A 20,286-nucleotide genomic window follows, 5' to 3' on the forward strand; every position below is an offset into this window, starting at 1 on the left:
TGAGTAGTAGAGCTGATCCTACAAATCCTTTATAAATCCTTAAAAACTACAGTATAGGACAGAGTAACTGAAGCAGAGAATACTGCACACTGAATATTAAAACATAATACTGTGAGAAGTACTTCACAAATGAAAATAAAATAGGAAAATACAGAACAGAGAAATAAGAGCTATGAGTTCACCCTGCATTTTACTCACTTTCAGTACTCTGAGGTAATAATCGACCTGTGTACTTTCACAGAAGTAAAACTGCAGTATTTGTACATTGAGGACCTGCTCCTCCTCCGCCCCCTCCGCTCACGGACTTGACGTGATGACGCCGAGCTCCTCAGGACGTCATACGTAAGCCTGAAGTGCGGAGCAGAGACCCGGAGCCCCTCAGAGACCCGGAGCCCCTCAGAGACCCGGAGCCGCTGCAGGAGGAGAAGTTTCCCGCTGCAGGATGAGGTCAGTGAACTGGTTCTAACGGACCGAACCGGACCAGGTTCTGTAGCCGCTGTTAGGGCGAGCTGGTTCAGTCCGCAGGAACTTATTGATCCTGCAGTTATCTGGATCAGTCAGTAATGATGCCGATGATTGGTCACAGTTTGACTCCTGTTTATCTGTTCAGGAGGTTAAAGCGCGAAGCTGCTGATCACACAGATCGATCCTGTGCGTGCGCGTGCGCGCGCGTGTGCGCAGTTAAACTAACTGAACACAGTTCGGCCTCTAGAGCTGCGATTAATCGATTAGTTTTCACCTGTGAAATTAATCAGCCTCTAGTCTGATAATGGATTGATGTGTTTGTGAAGAATAAAACTCTGATCTTTAATGGATCAAACCAGAAATCAGAAAACTTTTGAGTATCGCACAGTGAAAATAAGAACTGAATAATATTCTTTATTTCACTTCCTCCTCCTTTAGTTTCATCAGAAAAACGTTTTAACGCCTGAAACATGAAGTTTTACCCTGAGAGCTGACTGAAAGGCGTGTTGATTAACTAAACATCCTGTGTCATTAAACTACAGGATGAAACGTTTCAGAGAGAAACTCTCCGGCCTTATTTTATCTTTCAGTCCGCTGGTGTTCCCGCTCCTCCTCCTCCTCCTCCTCCTCCTCCTGGCCGACGCTCAGACGGCGTCTCTCTCACAAAGGTACGGCAGCCTGCAGTCGCCAAACTTCCCGGAGCCGTATCCCCGGGAGACGCAGCTGCGATGGAACATCAGCGTCCCCGACGGCTTCAACATCAGACTCTACTTCAGCCACTTCGACCTGGAGCCGTCCTACCTGTGCGAGTACGACTACGTCAAGGTGAGACAGCAAGGCATCATGGGAAGGGCTTCACATGGTTGGTGGTTTTCCAAAGTTACCAGCCACATTTTTGTAGTTGGGAAATGACGTTTTATATGATTAAAGTTGACTATGGCGTGCTAAAATTGACTAATATCATTAGCCTTGAGAAGATTTTGTGTAAAAGAGCAGCTTATAATAAAAGTGCCGCATAAAAGATTCATTGAAAAGATAAAAAGTAAATTAAACTTTTTTTTTCATCAGAAAAACAGTTTAAATCTTAATACTGTAATCCAGAGTAGAAAATGATCCGCAGAAAAAAGAAATAATCTGCAATCAAGGCATCAGCATTAGAATTTTGTTGAGGCTTTTATCACTTTTGGAGGGTTTGTTTTGCATCTTCATTTCCAATTTTTCAACACACCACAGTGGCTGCAGTGGGAGGGACTGTGTTACTGTGTGATCATGGGTGCAGGTGACCCTTCACACGGCGGCCGTCTGGTGCCTCCAGATCAACGCAGTTTTGAACGATAAATAACAATACGCTCAATAAATATTCAAGAAATGTTTGATTTAATTCATTTGAATCACGAACGAGTTGGCAGTTAATTTTTCTGTTAAGAAATTTATTTTGTTGAGTAAAAGGGGCTGAAAACAGATTTTATTTTAAACCTCAGAGTTGTTAAGTGTTTAAACTTTCACCGGGGAGCAAAAATTTGCTTTTAAACTTGAAATACATAATTATTAAAATTCATCGTGATAATTATCGATATCGAATGATGTACGTGATTATCGTGATAACATTTTGTCCTTATCGGCCAGCCGTGGTCTGAGTTAGTCGAAGGAAAAACAAAACAACTGAACACATGTCATAAACTAAAGCTGCTCTTCCACCCGCTCAACTCCACTCGCTCTGGTGAAAGTGCTTTACGGTCAGCACCGAAGGAACTAAAAACAGACCGAGCTAACGTCAGCTGCTCAGCTGGAAACACCGGTTATTTCCCACATGAATTTTTTTATCGATCCTCTCAATCAGCAGTCTGCAGTGTTTCCACGTCACCTTTGGTTTTGCCTCAGCTCACTTGGAACCTCGAAGCAGGTGACAACCGAAAAACCTGCCAGGTGCCAGATTTTGTCCCCTTGGAAAACAAGGTAGTTTATTAGTCATTAAACAGCACAAGGTTGCATAACGAAACGAAATCTGGAGTTAAGTTTGTATTAAAATATGGTTACATATAAAATAAAACAATATATACAGTTATTTATAGAATTTAAATTTGCATCTGTTTAATCTTCACAATAAACATCAGCATCATCGATGTAGTCCACCTCCTGTCATCTCGCCAGAGTCCTGCGCTGACAGCTCGGGAACACGGACCACCTGCCGAGATCCACGATCTTGATGGATCAGGTCTCTGTGACCATGTGGGCTCAACAGGCTCTGGTTTCTTTTGCTCGGTCGACATGAGTCCCATTTTGTCCAGACCGGGTCTTTAGGAGCTGGTCCAGCATGGCTCCTCTCCTGGCTCTCCTTCCTCTGAGCGTAATAATAACAGCCGAGCTTTTACAGGAAATATTCAGATGTGATCCTGAACATTTACACTTACTTGCCAGCACTAGTGATCAGCCCCCCCCCCCCCTGTACACACTGAGAGTACTTTATACTTCAGACTCAGAAACAAAGAGCGAGGGGGGGGCAGTGTTATGTTAAAGAGGCTGCTGCAAGAAGACTAATGAGATGAAACGGTCTGTTCACACTCTTTGTCTGTTCAGCTGTGAGTGACCTGCTGTTCGTTGACTCTCAGTGAACATGGTGAACGTCAGATGGCGTCTGCGTCTCTGATAACTGAGAGTTTCATGTTTCTTCTTCTGTCAGTGAGTTTGTTCAGCTGGAAACGGGATCAGCTTAAAAACTGTGTCACTCAGGAATTGTATTATTACTTTTTACTCCTTAAAAAGTAAAAGGCATGTGTGTTTTATACACTGCGCCATCACCACCCCACAACTGGAGAAATGAATCCACTTTACTGGAACAATAACGAACCTGAGGAGTCAACAAGCTGAAACGCTGCACAGGACAGATGGACCTGAATAGAAAACAAAGAAAGTCTCTCTCCACCTTTGAACTCCTGCTTTTCTGCACATTTATTAGAGCAGAATTCAGAGTTTTAACCTCAAAAGTTGCCCAACGCCGCTCTCTCCCAGCATGCATCTGTAGCTCCTCCCGCTCAGCGCCAGAGTTTCACGTTGCTGCTTCAGTAAATCGACAGAGTTGTTTCCATCTCAGCCTGAGACGCAGTAATGGTGATACTTCCAGCTGAGGACAGAACTGTTTAGCTTCCAGTTTGGAAACCGTAATCCTGACAGTACTAGTTACTGGGGAGAGTAGTAATACTGCAGTAACCGACCCTGATGTCTGTTGTGTTTGCAGGTGGAGGCGGAGGGGGAGGTTCTGGCCCTGTTCTGTGGCAGGGAGGGGACGGACACGGAGGCGGTACCGGATCAGCAGCTCATCACCTCCCCCAGGAACTCCCTCAGCGTCGTCTTCTCCTCCGACTTCTCCAACGAGGAGAGATACTCTGGATTCATGGCTCACTACAGCGCTGTGGGTGAGGACGGAGAGGAACCTTATTACATATAGGGCCGTATTACAGAAACTTCCTAACCTGGCAGATCCTGTCCTAACTGCCTGGTAACCATGGCAATAAGGGTTAGGAACTGATTTAGGAAAAACAGATTAACAGTTCTTTAGATACAGAAGCATCCTTACTTCATAAAATCTTAAAATAAACTCTCCTAACTTTTACTTTTCCACCAGCTAGTGTTTAATAACTCGTTTAATCCACCTGGCTGCTCTTTTACTGCTTTTACAAGATCAAAAAAATGTCTACAGGTGGAACTTAATTGATTCCACGGATGTGTTTGATGACAAACCCTCGTTAGTAGAAAGGCTATCGGCGGCTGATGTAATGCTGGAAAATGTCTCATTATAAAACATTTTCTTTTTGACAGAATCAACAATCACAATTGTGAAACTTCTGCCTGAATTAGCTTTCCAATATATCCCAAAACTGGGAGAAATGGAGATTTTGACACGGAACTATTGAAGGTAACGGGTGTGAAACCTGACTGTGTCCGCTGTGTTAGCCCACTCTCTCTCTTTAATCTCCCCAGATAAGCATTAGGGTAGCCTGGGGTAAGACTAAAATAACAACACAATATAAAGTGAAATAAATACCTACAGTTCAGAAATTATTTTGAATTTAAGCAAATGTAAGTTTTTGGAGAAAGGAATTTTCCCCACCTAGTGGGGTAAGATGCCCCCCCCCCCTCAGTGTCTTTTTTCTGACACATGAAAGAATATTTTGATATATTTTTTGGTATCTTAAAGAAGGCCATGCTCAGGGCTACATATTATAAAGTAAAATAAATAGCTACAGTTGACAAATTAATTTGTATTTAATCAAATGTATTTTTTAGGGAAAAGTCATTTTTCCACAAAGAGTCAAATGTAGCAGTGCTGGTACTCGGTACCGGTGCAAGCACTGCGTTTAAAAGCAAGATTTCATTTTGCAACGTATTCCATGCCGAGGGTGCACAATCCACAAATACCCTTTACCAGTTTCTGTGCGTATTTGGGACAGAAAGCATTAAGAAGAGGACACGTAGGTGGCATGGCAGCAGACCAAGATTTGCCTTATATATACCGATGAGCCTACAGGTGGCCGAGCAGGACCTCCTAACTGAGAGCTTTACAGTTGGTAATCAGCTGTGTATCCAACATACAGAGAATGATGGTGCGCAGCTCCTCAGGTTCAGACAGCAGCAGAGACGAGAGACGTTGTCGTCTGAGTCTCCTGTTAAATCCTGGATCGTTTAAAAGCCGGAACGCAGGTTTGACTTCTCGCGTCACTCTGGATTCTTCTTCTGTGTTTTCACCCCTACCTTTCTCTGCTTCCTCTCTCCAGATGTAGACGAGTGCACGGACCGGACTGATGAAGACCTGCTCTGTGATCATTTCTGTCACAACTACATCGGAGGATATTACTGCTCCTGTCGATACGGTTACCTGCTGCACTCTGACAACCACACCTGCAGAGGTGAGGCTGCCGATGGCTTCTGTTCTGCTGGTTTGAAGCTGGAAACACAACATGTTTGTCTGACAGCGAGGAGACCAGCAGGGTTAGCAAGGTTACAAACAACCAGCAGCACAGGGGTCAAAGGTTACAATACTTCTAGAGTAGTTCTCTTTGATTTTATTCAACAGGGACTACTTCTGCTTCGTTTAGAGACAGGATGTTCCTGATTTTTGAAACGTACGTGAAAAAAGGCGGTCCTTGAAGTTTGTTTAATGTGAGAGGTGCTTGGGCCCCAGAACAATAACTTCAGTTTTATCTGAGTTTAACATTAGAAAATTACAGGTCATCCAGGTTTTAACATCCTGAAGGCACATTTGAAGTTTAGCTAACTGATGAGTTTCATCTGGTTTGATCGATAGATATAACTGAGTATCATCTGCATAACAATGAAAGTTTATGGAATATTTCCTGATAATATTGCCTAAAGGAAGCATATATAAAGTGAAGAGGATTGGTCCGAGGCCAGATCCTTGTGGAACTCCATGACTAACTTTGGCGTGCATGGAGGACTCATCGTTAACATGTACAAACTGAAATTGATCTGATAAATAGGACTTAAACCAGCTTAGAGCGGTTCCTTTAATGCCAATGAATATTCCAGTCTCTGCAATAGGATCTGATGGTCAATGGTATCAAATGCAGCACTAAGATCTAATAAAACCAGTACAGAGACATGTCCTTTGTCTGATGCAATAAGAAGGTCGTTAGATAGACCAAGATAGAAAGGCAACAGAAGGAACAGAATCAGGATCTGATCCAGAAACCAGCAGCAGAAAAGCTAAAGGCAGTAAGTTGACTCTCGGTACCGAATCAGTATGAGAACCAGATGTGACGTCTGACTGGATCACAGCTTTTGAACCTTGAAGTCGGTTCTGGTCCGTTGAGGAAGGTGTGATGCCGCAGGTTAGAAAGCATGAACAGTCCTGGTTTTAAAGGTCGGCCTTTTGTTTCTGAGTGGAAGAAAACCTGTTTGTGTGTTTGTGGAAACTAAAGCTGGCATGAAGAGGGACACCCTCACTTCATCTGTAGTTTTAGTACACAAGGAATTAAAATGAGAGCTGAGAAACATATTTCTGTTTTTTTGAAAGCATTAATTAAAATATTAGGACTTACGCTCTGGTGTTTATCCTCAGCACTTTGTGTAAGTGTGGCTGAGATCATCTGCATTCTGTCTAATGAGCGTTCATGGTTGGAATTACAGGAGTGTCTGGGGAGTCTTTCTTACCTGTAATTGTAAATATTTTCAATATATTTCATATATTCATGCATCAAGAATCTTGAAATACGATTTCAGACACCTCTAAAATGGACCATAGCGTTCCCTAACCTTTCCTCATCGTTAGTTAAACGTCTTGTCTGCCTGCATCAAACCCCAGCTTCTCTCTGAAGTCCAGTGTTTCACACTACGAGCTGACGGAGGTTAAAGTTAAAGGTTAAAGTTTCCGGCTTGTTTACAGTTTTTCTCGAGATGATGGCTCCGTTTCTCCAAACTCTAAACACAGATCCATAAGCTTTCACCCAGTGAAGCTCAAAACCGATAAGTGTTGCTGGGAAACTAAACTTTACAAAAGTGCACAATTTTTATTGCTTATTAATGTACCGTACAAAACAACACACCAACACTGAAAACTAGACTGGCATGAATTTACTCTCACACTGCTTGTCTCCTTCCTTTTCCTTGTCGTCGTGTCCTCCTTCTCCAGTTCTCTCTGGATCCATTGTTCCAGATCTGAATGAACTGACTCCTCAGCTAAATGACTGATAAAGACTCGGCCCTGTTATCTCTCTACTGAAACTTCTGATTGACGACTCTTTGTGTTTCCACCTGGGTGATGCTAAAGACTAACTGAGCTCAGGCTGTGCTGACGACCACACTCTTTCCTACCTTCACAGTTTCATAGTTAGACGAAAGATGAATCCCAGTCTCTAACTTTAAAGTTACAGTTCAGCTAACTATCATTTGACGCGTGACGAGCGTGTAGAGGTTAAAGAATTGATCCCACATGACGAGTGCGGATATCTGCTTCTTCATGTGTTTAACATCATGTTGACTGGACCTTTAGGTTAGTGTATCATGGTATCATAGTGGCTGTTGTCTGTAAGTGGATTATGTTTAAGTGAACTGTTGCCGTCGGAGTGAGACCCTGCAGCCTCTCTGACTTGGCTGGAAGCTCTCAGACTGTGTGGGAGCTTTTCAAACGTAATGAGCTTAAACATGTTTCTATGTGAATTCCAGCAGCCTGATCCTGATTACAGTCGGCTGCCGACAAGTCACAGCCTCAGACCAACACTGGGCGCCTTTGTAACGAGTTTCAGCTTCTACTCGCTGATATCTGAAAACATTTCTCCTAATCTGACAGCCGCTGAGTGTTTACGTTGATTCGCTCTCAGGGGGGGTTCACTGTCACGGGGGAAACAGCAGCAATAGTGAACAGTGCAGCCTGTAGGAGGCGCCGACAGGACGAGTGTGTGTGTGTTCAGTATCTGGACTCTAACCTCTGCCTGACTGATAGCAGCTGCTGATTGGTGGTAAATATTTACATGTTCGGTGTATTTCTGTGTGGAGGAGGCTCACACACACACGAACACAAACATGTGTTGTTTGAATGTTCAGTCAAAGTCTTGATTGATCAGGTCTGAACTCTGCAGCTTGTCTTCTCTCGGCGACCTTGTTACCAGAGAGCTCTGACGTGTGGTGATGGTGGTGGGGATGGGGCAGTGGATAAGACACATGGCTTTGGTGTGAGAAACCCGAATCCACTGTTCCACATCCACCATTGTGTCCCTGAGCAAGACACGTAACTCCTCGCGACTCCACCGGCTGCAGAAAGCAGTGTGATTGTATAGAAGTCTATATTACTCTTTACAGCCCTCCGAAGCCAATTACCCTCACCACAACCACCACAGAGTGTGTGCCTAAGCCTAAATTATTGATTATATGCATGCATAATCCTAACCCCTAACCCTACAGCTGCGCACATCAGCTGTGACAGGGTTAACTTCCTTCGTGTTGCTGTGCAACGTTCGTACCGCTGTTATCATTATATTCTGATTAATTTGAAAGGTTTTAACCTAAATTAAGAGACATCTGGATGATGAACAGAAAAATCTGGTCTTGTGAAACTTCGGAAAAAATAAACAAAAATAGAAAGAAAGTGGACTCTTTGCTTTATTATTATTATTATTAATAATAATAATTATTATTAATAATAATAATATTATTATATTAGACATTACATTGTTAGTGTACAGTAGAGTTGTGGTCACAGTATTTGCCTTTTATTTGCTTTTATTTTATATAATTTTTATGTATGTGCAAATATATCTTGTTAAGTTAAAACCTACAATTAACCTGACTCTGAGCTTTTTGTTTTGGGGGATAAAGCCGGGCTGTAATGATAATTAGAGCAATTTAGAGCACTGCAGGCGCCCTCTGCGCTTAGGGTATTGCGCAATACCAACAAGAATGCAAAATTTCAAACCGTCAGCAGCAAGTTCATTCTTCCAAGAACGACTAGCAAGAACGTTCTCCCCAAGAACACAAGTCCGTTCTTTGCATTCTTGGTTTTGAGAAACCCCCTATGTGAATTACAGATGCACCTTGCTAACCAAGCTAGCTAGTTCCACCCTCTAGTCCAAATATGGTCACGTCTGATGCTGCTGGTAGCCAAAATGCCAACTTGGAGGCTTCAAAACGGCGGGCTGAAAAACCAGTAGACATGATGACACCAGGAAACAAGAATCTGCATAAACACGGGTCACAAACTAACTGCTACTGCAGCCTCGGCTGGAAGAGGGACAAGAGGCAGAACCAAGCGTTACGATGCTGGTCCGGTTTTTCTGCTATGGTGTAGTGTTTAGCTTATTTCTCTGCCTGTTCTGTTTCTTAGTTTTCATTTCTGTTGGTTGAATGTCTTGTTAAGTTCTGGTCTCTGTTAAGTCTTAGTTTGGGTCTCTGCTCTGTTTAGTTTGTATCTGTTCTGTTCTGTGTTTTGGGTTCTACTGTAGTTTGGTTCTTGTCCTGTGGTCTGTAACCCGTCTGTCCGGGCTTAGTGGTTTACCTCTCCCTGTTTGGTTGTTTTATGTCAGTTTGTTCTGTGTACCTGGTTTCAGTCTGTTTCCATGTTCTGTCTGCTTGTGTTTGTGATTGTTTTGTGTATTCTTTGTTCTGTTCGTTTGTCTTATCTTGTTACAGCCTGTTGTGCCCTGTATATCTGTTTATCTGTTTCCATGTATCAGTTTTGGTTTTCTCTGAGGGTTTGTCTGTCCGCTGTCATTATTGGTACCTGTTTGTGTTCCCGCCCTGCTTGTTAGCCTGGGTTTAAATATTTGTTGCTTCTGTTCAGCTTCTTCCTGTGTGTCTTCCTCTTACCGGTCTGTTCCTGATCCCTAATTAGTATTACCTGCTGGATTGTTTTGGACCTTGCTTTCTGTTCCATGGACTTTAGTATTCTATTGCTCGTTTTGGATACCCTTTGTTTGTGGACTACCTTTGTTGTGTTTTGGACGCTGCCGTAAGTTTCGTGTTCTTTAATAAGTACTCAGAAACTGTACCTGTTCTGCCTCTGTGTCCTGTGTTTGGGTCCTAATGTCTGCACGGCAAACCTAACACCAAGACTCAGACCAGACGTGATACGCCAGAGGGAAGAACACATGACATCAAGACAATCAAATGCACATCAGTCCTCGTGAACACGTTTCACTGCAGCGCCCTGACGTCTCTGCAGCACCACAGGCCAAACGCACAGCTTTATATTAGATCTGGATTTGGTTTGTTCTTGCTTGGGTGTCTTTCATGCAACACTTTGTTCATAGAAAAGTTGTTCTGAATCAGCTGTTCTCAATTTGCAACCAGTGATAGCCTGAGGGACTCAAGTTGAGTCACTAACAGACCTTTAACATCTGGTCTCTGTGCGCAGTGGAGTGCAGTGACGGTGTGTTCAGGGAACGCGCCGGTGTTCTGAGCAGCGTTGACTTCCCGTCTCCGTACCCGAAGAGCTCCGATTGTTTGTACCGGATTGAAGTGGAACCGGGCTTCAGGCTCCACCTCCAGTTTGACCCCCGCTTTGACGTGGAGGATCACCCCGACGTCAGCTGCCCCTACGACTACATCAAGGTCAGCACAGCGCACACACACACCTGCGCGCACACACACACACCTGATCTGCTTTGTCATTAACTGGCCGTCTGCGTGTCAGATTACAGCCGGCAGCAGCGAGTTCGGCCCGTTCTGTGGGGACCGGGCTCCAGGTGAGATCCAGACCGACAGCAACACCGCCACGGTGTCCTTCCACAGTGACAACTCAGGAGAAAACCTGGGCTGGAGGCTCACATACACAGCTACAGGTACACACACACTACACACAACTACAGGTACACACACACACTACACACAGCTACAGGTACACACACACTACACACAGCTACAGGTACACACACACTACACACAGCTACAGGTACACACACACTACACACAGCTACAGGTACACACACACGCTACAGGTACACACACTACACACAGCTACAGGTACACACACACTACACACAGCTACAGGTACACATACACTACACACAGCTACAGGTACACACACACTACACACAACTACAGGTACACACACACTACACACAGCTACAGGTACACACACACTACACACAGCTACAGGTACACACACAGCTACAGGTACACACACTACACACAGCTACAGGTACACACACACTACACACTGCTACAGGTACACACACACTACACACTGCTACAGGTACACACACTACACACAGCTACAGGTACACACACTACACACAGCTACAGGTACACACACTACACACTGCTACAGGTACACACACACTACACACTGCTACAGGTACACACACTACACACAGCTACAGGTACACACACACTACACACTGTTACAGGTACACACACACTACACACTGCTACAGGTACACACACACTACACACAACTACAGGTACACACACTACACACAGCTACAGGTACACACACAGCTACAGGTACACACATACTACACACAGCTACAGGTACACACACACAACTACAGGTACACACATACTACACACTGCTACAGCTACACACACACAGCTACAGGTACACACATACTACACACAGCTACAGGTACACACACAGCTACAGGTACACACACTACACACAGCTACAGGTACACACACACTACACACTGATACAGGTACACACACACTGCTACAGCTACACACACACAGCTACAGGTACACACATACTACACACAGCTACAGCTACACACACACAGCTACAGGTACACACATACTACACACAGCTACAGCTACACACACACAGCTACAGGTACACACATACTACACACTGCTACAGCTACACACACACAACTACAGGTACACACATACTACACACAGCTACAGGTACACACACAGCTACAGGTACACACACACTACACACTGCTACAGGTACACACACAGCTACAGGTACACACACACTACACACTGCTACAGGTACACACACACTACACACTGCTACAGGTACACACACAGCTACAGGTACACACACACTACACACTGCTACAGGTACACACACACTACACACTGCTACACATCCTTTCATTGTGTCCTGATAGGAAGTCGTTGTCCTGTACCTGAAGCCCCGCCCCACGCCCTCCTGAACCCCATCCAATCAGAATACTCCTTCAAAGACCACGTCCTGCTCAGCTGTGAGCTCGGATACAGACTGCTGAAGGTAACCACTTCCTGCTTCCTGTCCGAGGCTGGCGATGCTACGCTAGCTCTGTCTGACACCTGATCAATATTCTGATTCTAAAGAAAGTACTGAAACATCTTCCACCGGCAGGTGGCGCTGCGGTACACCTGCTCTAACAGCTGATGGAGCTGATGGACTTTAACTGAAGTGAAGGACAGAACGTCTTCTCTCTGTCCTGTGACCTGCAGCGCCCTCTACTGGTTAAACTCTGCACGCTCAGAACCTGAGCTGTGTTTGGACTGAGATGTCTCGCCCTCTGTTTGTGTTTCAGGACGGGGAGGTTCTGGATCACTACCAGATGGACTGTGAGTCTGATGGATCGTGGAGCAGCAGTCCTCCTCACTGTCAAAGTAAGAGTTCAGTCTCCATGAATCCTGTCCTGGATATTAACTCACACTTTCCTTAGTCACGCTTTGTCACCTCCTTTGCCGTCTGGTGCCAACGCTAAAAGTACTACTATAAAAAAGACTTTCACAGAGGGGACCGGTGTTTGCGTCAAAATAGGTTCCTTTTTAGTGATGTCACATAAGTAGGTTACAACTTTAAGCCAAACCTTTTTCTAAACTGCAACATTTCACAACGTTAACCACTAGTTTTATTTTGAAAGTCTACCTGGAAGTATGCACATAGGTTCCATGTTTGCTGCGATGAGAGCGGGTCGGCCAAGGCGCTGCTGGAGGTCAAAGTGTAAGCTGTGTTTCATGCTCCTGCTTTCTTTCTTTCTCTCTCTGTAGAAACAGACTCCAAGAGGAGGAGGCGGTCTCTGGCCAGCACCTTAACCAGTCACAGTCGAGCTTAGCCAGAGAGCGATTCTTATTGGCTGATTATTTTCTAATAAAACTAATTAAAAAACAGAACCTGCATTCATGTGTTTCTGTGAAGTCGTCTGTTATTAATAATAATATTAATAGTCAGATGTTAAAGCTGCTTTGTGATCAGTGACGGTCAGCTAGTGATCAGTTTTAATTTATCTGAATGAAACATGTTTTATCACAAGTTCAAACTGTCCATCAGCTGTCGTCATGTGTCCTGATGTCTGATCCAGAAGTCCACCTCGCTCTCCTCCTCTCTCTGTCACCCTGACGCCTGATTGGTCTGCTCTCTGTCACCCTGACGCCTGATTGGTCTGCTCTCTGTCACCCTGACGCCTGATTGGTCTGCTCTCTGCAGTGGTGGATTGTGGGAGTCCGGCGGAGGTCTCCATGGCTGACGTGGTGTTTGGTAGTCATGACAACAGCACGCTGTTTGGGTCGACAGTTCACTACGTCTGCAGGGGGGACGCCTTCCAGCTGAACTCCAGCAACAGTGAGAGTATTAGTACTGTTAGTACTGTAGTACTGCTTTCTAACACTGTCTGGTAAAAGAAGTACTGTCCTGTTGTACACACAATGTCCTGGCGAGGATCCCGCTGCAAAGTTTATTTACAGAGCAGGTTTGTGCCTTAGCACAAGATAACGTACTGAAGTACACACAGAAATACACACAGAAATAAAGAAATACACACAGAAATAAAGAAATACACACAGAAATACACACAGAAATAAAGAAATACACACAGAAATACACACAGAAATAAAGAAATACACAGAAATACACACAGAAATAAAGAAATACACAGAAATACACACAGAAATAAAGAAATACACACAGAAATAAAGAAATACACACAGAAATACACACAGAAATAAAGAAATACACACAGAAATAAAGAAATACACACAGAAATACACACAGAAATAAAGAAATACACAGAAATACAGAAATACACACAGAAATACACACAGAAATAAAGAAATACACAGAAATACACACAGAAATAAAGAAATACACACAGAAATAAAGAAATACACAGAAATACAGAAATACACACAGAAATACAGAAATACACACAGAAATACACACAGAAATAAAGAAATACACAGAAATACACACAGAAATAAAGAAATACACACAGAAATACAGAAATACACACAGAAATACACACAGAAATAAAGAAATACACAGAAATACACACAGAAATAAAGAAATACACACAGAAATAAAGAAATACACACAGAAATACACACAGAAATAAAGAAATACACACAGAAATAAAGAAATACACACAGAAATACACACAGAAATAAAGAAATACACACAGAAATACACACAGAAATAAAGAAATACACAGAAATACACACAGAAATAAAGAAATACACACAGAAATAAAGAAATACACACAGAAATACACACAGAAATAAAGAAATACACACAGAAATAAAGAAATACACAGAAATAAAGAAATACACAGAAATACAGAAATACACACAGAAATACACACAGAAATAAAGAAATACACAGAAATACACACAGAAATAAAGAAATACACACAGAAATACAGAAATACACACAGAAATACACACAGAAATAAAGAAATACACAGAAATACACAGAGTAATACACACAGAAATAAAGAAATACACAGAAATACACACAGAAATAAAGAAATACACACAGAAATACACACAGAAATAAAGAAATACACACAGAAATACACACAGAAATAAAGAAATACACACAGAAATAAAGAAATACACAGAAATACACACAGAAATAAAGAAATACACACAGAAATACACACAGAAATACACACAGAAATACACACAGAAATACACACAGAAATAAAGAAATACACACAGAAATACACACAGAAATACACACAGAAATAAAGAAATACACACAGAAATACAGAAATACACACAGAAATACACACAGAAATAAAGAAATACACAGAAATACACACAGAAATAAAGAAATACACACAGAAATAAAGAAATACACACAGAAATACACACAGAAATACACACAGAAATACACACAGAAATAAAGAAATACACAGAAATACACACAGAAATAAAGAAATACACACAGAAATACACACAGAAATACACACAGAAATACACACAGAAATAAAGAAATACACACAGAAATACACACAGAAATAAAGAAATACACACAGAAATACACACAGAAATACACACAGAAATACACACAGAAATAAAGAAATACACACAGAAATACAGAAATACACACAGAAATACAAACATCCACATAAATACACAGTACACACACAGACTGTAAAGAGCTGTAGAAATAAACTTGACTACTATCACGAACCTGAAACCAAACCTGTGTGTACTTGTACCTCTGTTAGTACTTTGAGTGTGAGGACAGTGTTACTGGTTCTGGTCCAAACCTGACGTGTGTTTGTGCTGCAGGTTCCTACAGCTGTGGGCCGAGCGGAGACTGGATCCACCCAGAGTCCGGAACCAGACTGCCCAGCTGCCTGCCAGGTTCACATGTACTACATCAACATGTAACAGTACATACAGTAGTACATATAGTAGTACATACAGCAATATCTGCATTAGTACATAAAGGAGTACAAACAGTAACACATACAGTAGTACCCGAAGTAGTACATAAAGTAAAGTAGTACCTGCAGTAGTACATAATGTAGTGTCTCCGTGTCTCTGTGTCCCGGTCCAGCCTGCGGCCGGCCCTCCCGCTCTCTCCCCCCTCATGTGAAGCGGATCGTGGGCGGACGCAGCGGCGAGCCCGGCCTGTTCCCCTGGCAGGTTCTGCTCAGCGTGGAGGATCTGTCCCGGGTACCTGAGGACCGCTGGTTCGGCTCCGGGGCCCTGCTGTCCGACTACTGGGTCCTCACGGCCGCCCACGTCCTGAGGTCCCAGAGGAGGGACACGAGCGTCGTCCCCGTGGCCCCCGAACACGTCAAGGTCTGAAGGGAACCTGCTGCTGCTTTTAATTTGACCTCTCAGCTGTGCAGATCTGTGCAACTCTTAGAACAATATGTTTTTTTAAGGGAGTCTGGGGCTGTAGAAAAATAAATACAACACAAAACACTTAAAGTTGTCTGTTCCTCCCCAGCACTGAAAATGTTTGAATCAAATTAAGATGAACGTGTTGTTTAACCAGAGTAACCAGAGTAACTAGAGTAACCAGCGTAACCAGAGTAACCAGAGTAACCAGAGTAACTAGAGTAACTAGAGTAACCAGCGTAACCAGAGTAACCAGAGTAACTAGAGTAACTAGAGTAACCAGCGTAACCAGAGTAACTAGAGTAACCAGCGTAACCAGAGTAACTAGAGTAACCAGCATAACCAGAGTAACCAGAGTAACCAGAGTAACTAGAGTAACTAGAGTAACTAGAGTAACCAGCGTAACCAGAGTAACCAGAGTAACCAGAGTAACTAGAGTAACTAGAGTAACCAGCGTAACCAGAGTAACCAGAGTAACTAGAGTAACTAGAGTAACTAGAGTAACCAGCGTAACCAGAGTAACTAGAGTAACCAGAGTAACCAGCATAACCAGAGTAACTAGAGTAACTAGAGTAACCAGCGTAACCAGAGTAACCAGAGTAACTAGAGTAACTAGAGTAACCAGCGTAACTAGAGTAACCAGCGTAACCAGAGTAACTAGAGTAACCAGAGTAACCAGCGTAACCAGAGTAACTAGAGTAACTAGAGTAACCAGCGTAACCAGAGTAACCAGAGTAACTAGAGTAACTAGAGTAACCAGCGTAACTAGAGTAACCAGCGTAACCAGAGTAACCAGAGTAACTAGAGTAACCAGTGTAACTAGAGTAACCAGAGTAACCAGAGTAACCAGAGTAACCAGTGTAACCAGAGTAACCAGTGTAACCAGAGTAACCAGAGTAACCAGTGTAACCAGAGTAACTAGAGTAACCAGAGTAACCAGAGTAACCAGAGTAACTAGAGTAACCAGTGTAACCAGAGTAACCAGAGTAACCAGTGTAACCAGTGTAACCAGTGTAACCAGAGTAACCAGAGTAACCAGTGTAACCAGAGTAACCAGAGTAACCAGTGTAACCAGAGTAACCAGAGTAACTAGAGTAACTAGAGTAACCAGTGTAACCAGAGTAACCAGTGTAACCAGAGTAACCAGAGTAACCAGTGTAACCAGTGTAACCAGAGTAACCAGAGTAACCAGAGTAACTAGAGTAACTAGAGTAACCAGAGTAACTAGAGTAACCAGCGTAACCAGAGTAACTAGAGTAACTAGAGTAACCAGCGTAACCAGAGTAACTAGGGTAACTAGAGTAACCAGAGTAACCAGCGTAACCAGAGTAACTAGAGTAACTAGAGTAACCAGCGTAACTAGAGTAACCAGCGTAACCAGAGTAACTAGAGTAACCAGAGTAACCAGCGTAACCAGAGTAACTAGAGTAACTAGAGTAACCAGCATAACCAGAGTAACTAGAGTAACCAGAGTAACCAGCGTAACCAGCGTAACCAGAGTAACCAGAGTAACTAGAGTAACCAGAGTAACCAGAGTAACCAGAGTAACCAGTGTAACCAGAGTAACCAGAGTAACCAGAGTAACTAGAGTAACTAGAGTAACCTGTGTAACCAGTGTAACCAGAGTAACCAGAGTAACCAGAGTAACTAGAGTAACCAGTGTAACAAGTGTAACCAGAGTAACCAGAGTAACCAGAGTAACTAGAGTAACTAGAGTAACTAGAGTAACCAGCGTAACCAGAGTAACCAGAGTAACCAGTGTAACCAGTGTAACCAGAGTAACCAGAGTAACCAGTGTAACAAGTGTAACAAGTGTAACCAGAGTAACCAGAGTAACCAGAGTAACTAGAGTAACTAGAGTAACCAGAGTAACCAGTGTAACCAGCGTAACCAGAGTAACCAGAGTAACCAGAGTAACTAGAGTAACCAGAGTAACCAGAGTAACCAGAGTAACCAGAGTAACCAGAGTAACTAGAGTAACTAGAGTAACCAGCGTAACTAGAGTAACTAGAGTAACTAGAGTAACCAGTGTAACCAGTGTAACCAGAGTAACCAGAGTAACCAGAGTAACTAGAGTAACTAGAGTAACCAGAGTAACCAGAGTAACTAGAGTAACCAGAGTAACCAGAGTAACCAGAGTAACCAGTGTAACAAGTGTAACCAGTGCGTGTCTTCCAGGTCTTCCTCGGTCTCCATGACGCCAGGGACAAACGTCCGGCCTCCAGCCGCTCAGTGGAGGAAATCGTCCTCCATCCAGACTTCCAACCAAAGAACTATAACAACGACGTGGCGCTGCTGAAGCTGAGCGAGCGGGTGGAGTTTAACGAGCTCGTCAGTCCCGTCTGTCTGCCTCCGCCTCACAGCAAGGTAAGGAAATACTACAGTACTGCTGCTGATACTACAGAAAGTTCTCTGACAGGAGAAATACTGCAGGACGTGTTGCTACGAGCAGGAGGACGCAGGATGACCTTTGACCTCTCTGCTTTCAGAATGACCCCCCTGCTCCTCTGCCTAACTCTCTGGGTGTAGTTGCTGGTTGGGGGATCTCTAACCTCAACACCTCCTCCTCCTCCTCGGGCGGCGCCCCCCCCACGCTGACCTCTGACCCGGGGATGACCTCTGACCTCCTGCAGTACGTGAAGCTGCCGGTGGTCTCTCAGGACGAGTGCCAGGCGAGCTACGCCTCGCGGTCCGTCAGCTACAACATCACCGACAACATGTTCTGCGCCGGCTTCTTCGAGGGGGGGCGGGACACCTGCCTGGGGGACAGCGGGGGGGCGTTCGTGATGGAGGACGCGGTCAGCAGGAGTTGGGTGGCGTTCGGCTTGGTGTCCTGGGGCGGGCCGGAGGACTGCGGCAGTCAGAGGGTGTACGGCGTCTACACCCGAGTGGCTAAATATGTGGAGTGGATCCAGGAGCAGCTCCAGGCTGAGCCCTGGTGGTGAGACGCCACACAGACTCTCTGAAGGTGAAGAAACCAAACGCTCAGTCTAGATCAGACCTGATCCAAGTTACTGCAGCCTGAAGGTTCAACATCAGACTCACTGCCAACGAAAAGACCTTCAGCATCAGGACCAGGATCCTCAGACCAGAACGTGATCCAGAGTCTGCTTTAAAGGGGGTTTATCCGAATACACAGTCAGAGTCTCACCTGCAGCAGAATCAGAGCTGCAATAGTTTCAGAGCTTTAGCTGCCGTCAGACAGCCGATCCCTTTGGAACTACTTTTTCTCACTGGATTTCTTCTGTGTTCCTACGCATAAACACAACTTAGCTGCACACTGTATCACGCCGCCGGAGATCAGCTGTTTGGATCAGACTTGCAGCGGTTTATGGATGAAAGACGAGTGACCAAGATCAACTTTATTGTCATCTTGGGCATCGGTGCTGCAAGGCTGCAGGAACAAACAGTAACATTTGGTGACGATAGCATCAGGGATGAAGAGCTGTTCTCTGAGAGGGGACACTTTACTGGTCTGAAGAGAGAGAGAGAGGGGGGACACTTTACTGGTCTGAAGAGAGAGAGAGAGGGGACACTTTACTGGTCTGAAGAGAGAGAGAGAGAGGGACACTTTACTGGTCTGAAGAGAGAGAGAGAGAGGGGGACACTTTACTGGTCTGAAGAGAGAGAGAGAGGGGGACACTTTACTGGTCTGAAGAGAGAGAGAGAGGGGACACTTTACTGGTCTGAAGAGAGAGAGAGAGAGGGGACACTTTACTGGTCTGAAGAGAGAGAGAGAGGGGGACACTTTACTGGTCTGAAGAGAGAGAGAGGGGGGACACTTTACTGGTCTGAAGAGAGAGAGAGAGGGGACACTTTACTGGTCTGAAGAGAGAGAGAGAGAGGGGACACTTTACTGGTCTGAAGAGAGAGAGAGAGGGGGACACTTTACTGGTCTGAAGAGAGAGAGAGAGGGGGCACTTTACTGGTCTGAAGAGAGAGAGAGAGGGACACTTTACTGGTCTGAAGAGAGAGAGAGAGGGGGACACTTTACTGGTCTGAAGAGAGAGAGAGAGGGGACACTTTACTGGTCTGAAGAGAGAGAGAGAGAGAGGGGACACTTTACTGGTCTGAAGAGAGAGAGAGAGAGGGGACACTTTACTGGTCTGAAGAGAGAGAGAGGGGACACTTTACTGGTCTGAAGAGAGAAGAGAGAGGGGACACTTTACTGGTCTGAAGAGAGAGAGAGAGGGGACACTTTACTGGTCTGAAGAGAGAGAGAGAGAGGGGACACTTTACTGGTCTGAAGAGAGAGAGAGAGAGAGGGGACACTTTACTGGTCTGAAGAGAGAGAGAGAG

General features: G+C 44.2%; 1 protein-coding gene across 2 annotated transcripts; it reads left to right on the forward strand.

The window, feature by feature from the left end:
• The first annotated feature begins 264 nt into the window (after positions 1–264).
• Positions 265–19,590, forward strand: masp1 (mannan-binding lectin serine peptidase 1). 2 transcript variants are annotated; one of them, XM_038693553.1, is made up of 13 exons: positions 265–447; positions 1,056–1,290; positions 3,701–3,878; positions 5,238–5,369; positions 10,328–10,524; positions 10,607–10,754; positions 12,030–12,148; positions 12,441–12,519; positions 13,340–13,474; positions 15,427–15,501; positions 15,698–15,945; positions 18,166–18,354; positions 18,477–19,590. In XM_038693553.1, exons 1-13 carry the CDS (start codon positions 443–445, stop codon positions 18,930–18,932), a joined length of 2,196 nt encoding a protein of 731 aa, XP_038549481.1. In that variant the 5' UTR covers positions 265–442; the 3' UTR covers positions 18,933–19,590. The 2 variants fall into 2 exon arrangements, with proteins under 2 accessions (XP_038549481.1, XP_038549482.1); XM_038693554.1 differs by lacking the exons at positions 13,340–13,474; positions 15,427–15,501; positions 15,698–15,945; positions 18,166–18,354; positions 18,477–19,590 and adding an exon at positions 12,904–13,026 and having other exon boundaries at positions 292–447.
• The last annotated feature ends 696 nt before the right edge of the window (positions 19,591–20,286 follow it).

This window comes from Micropterus salmoides, unplaced genomic scaffold (assembly GCF_014851395.1).
Source record: "Micropterus salmoides isolate LMB-PRFRI ecotype aquatic unplaced genomic scaffold, ASM1485139v1 Ms_hic_scaffold_3, whole genome shotgun sequence".
NCBI classification, from domain to species: Eukaryota; Metazoa; Chordata; class Actinopteri; order Centrarchiformes; family Centrarchidae; genus Micropterus; species Micropterus salmoides.

Coding starts and splice junctions, on each gene's coding strand:
- masp1 (XM_038693553.1), top strand. Junction 3,879..5,237: donor GGCTCACTACAGCGCTGTGG/GTGAGGACGGAG, acceptor TCCTCTCTCCAG/ATGTAGACGAGTGCACGGAC. Junction 10,755..12,029: donor GCTCACATACACAGCTACAG/GTACACACACAC, acceptor GTGTCCTGATAG/GAAGTCGTTGTCCTGTACCT.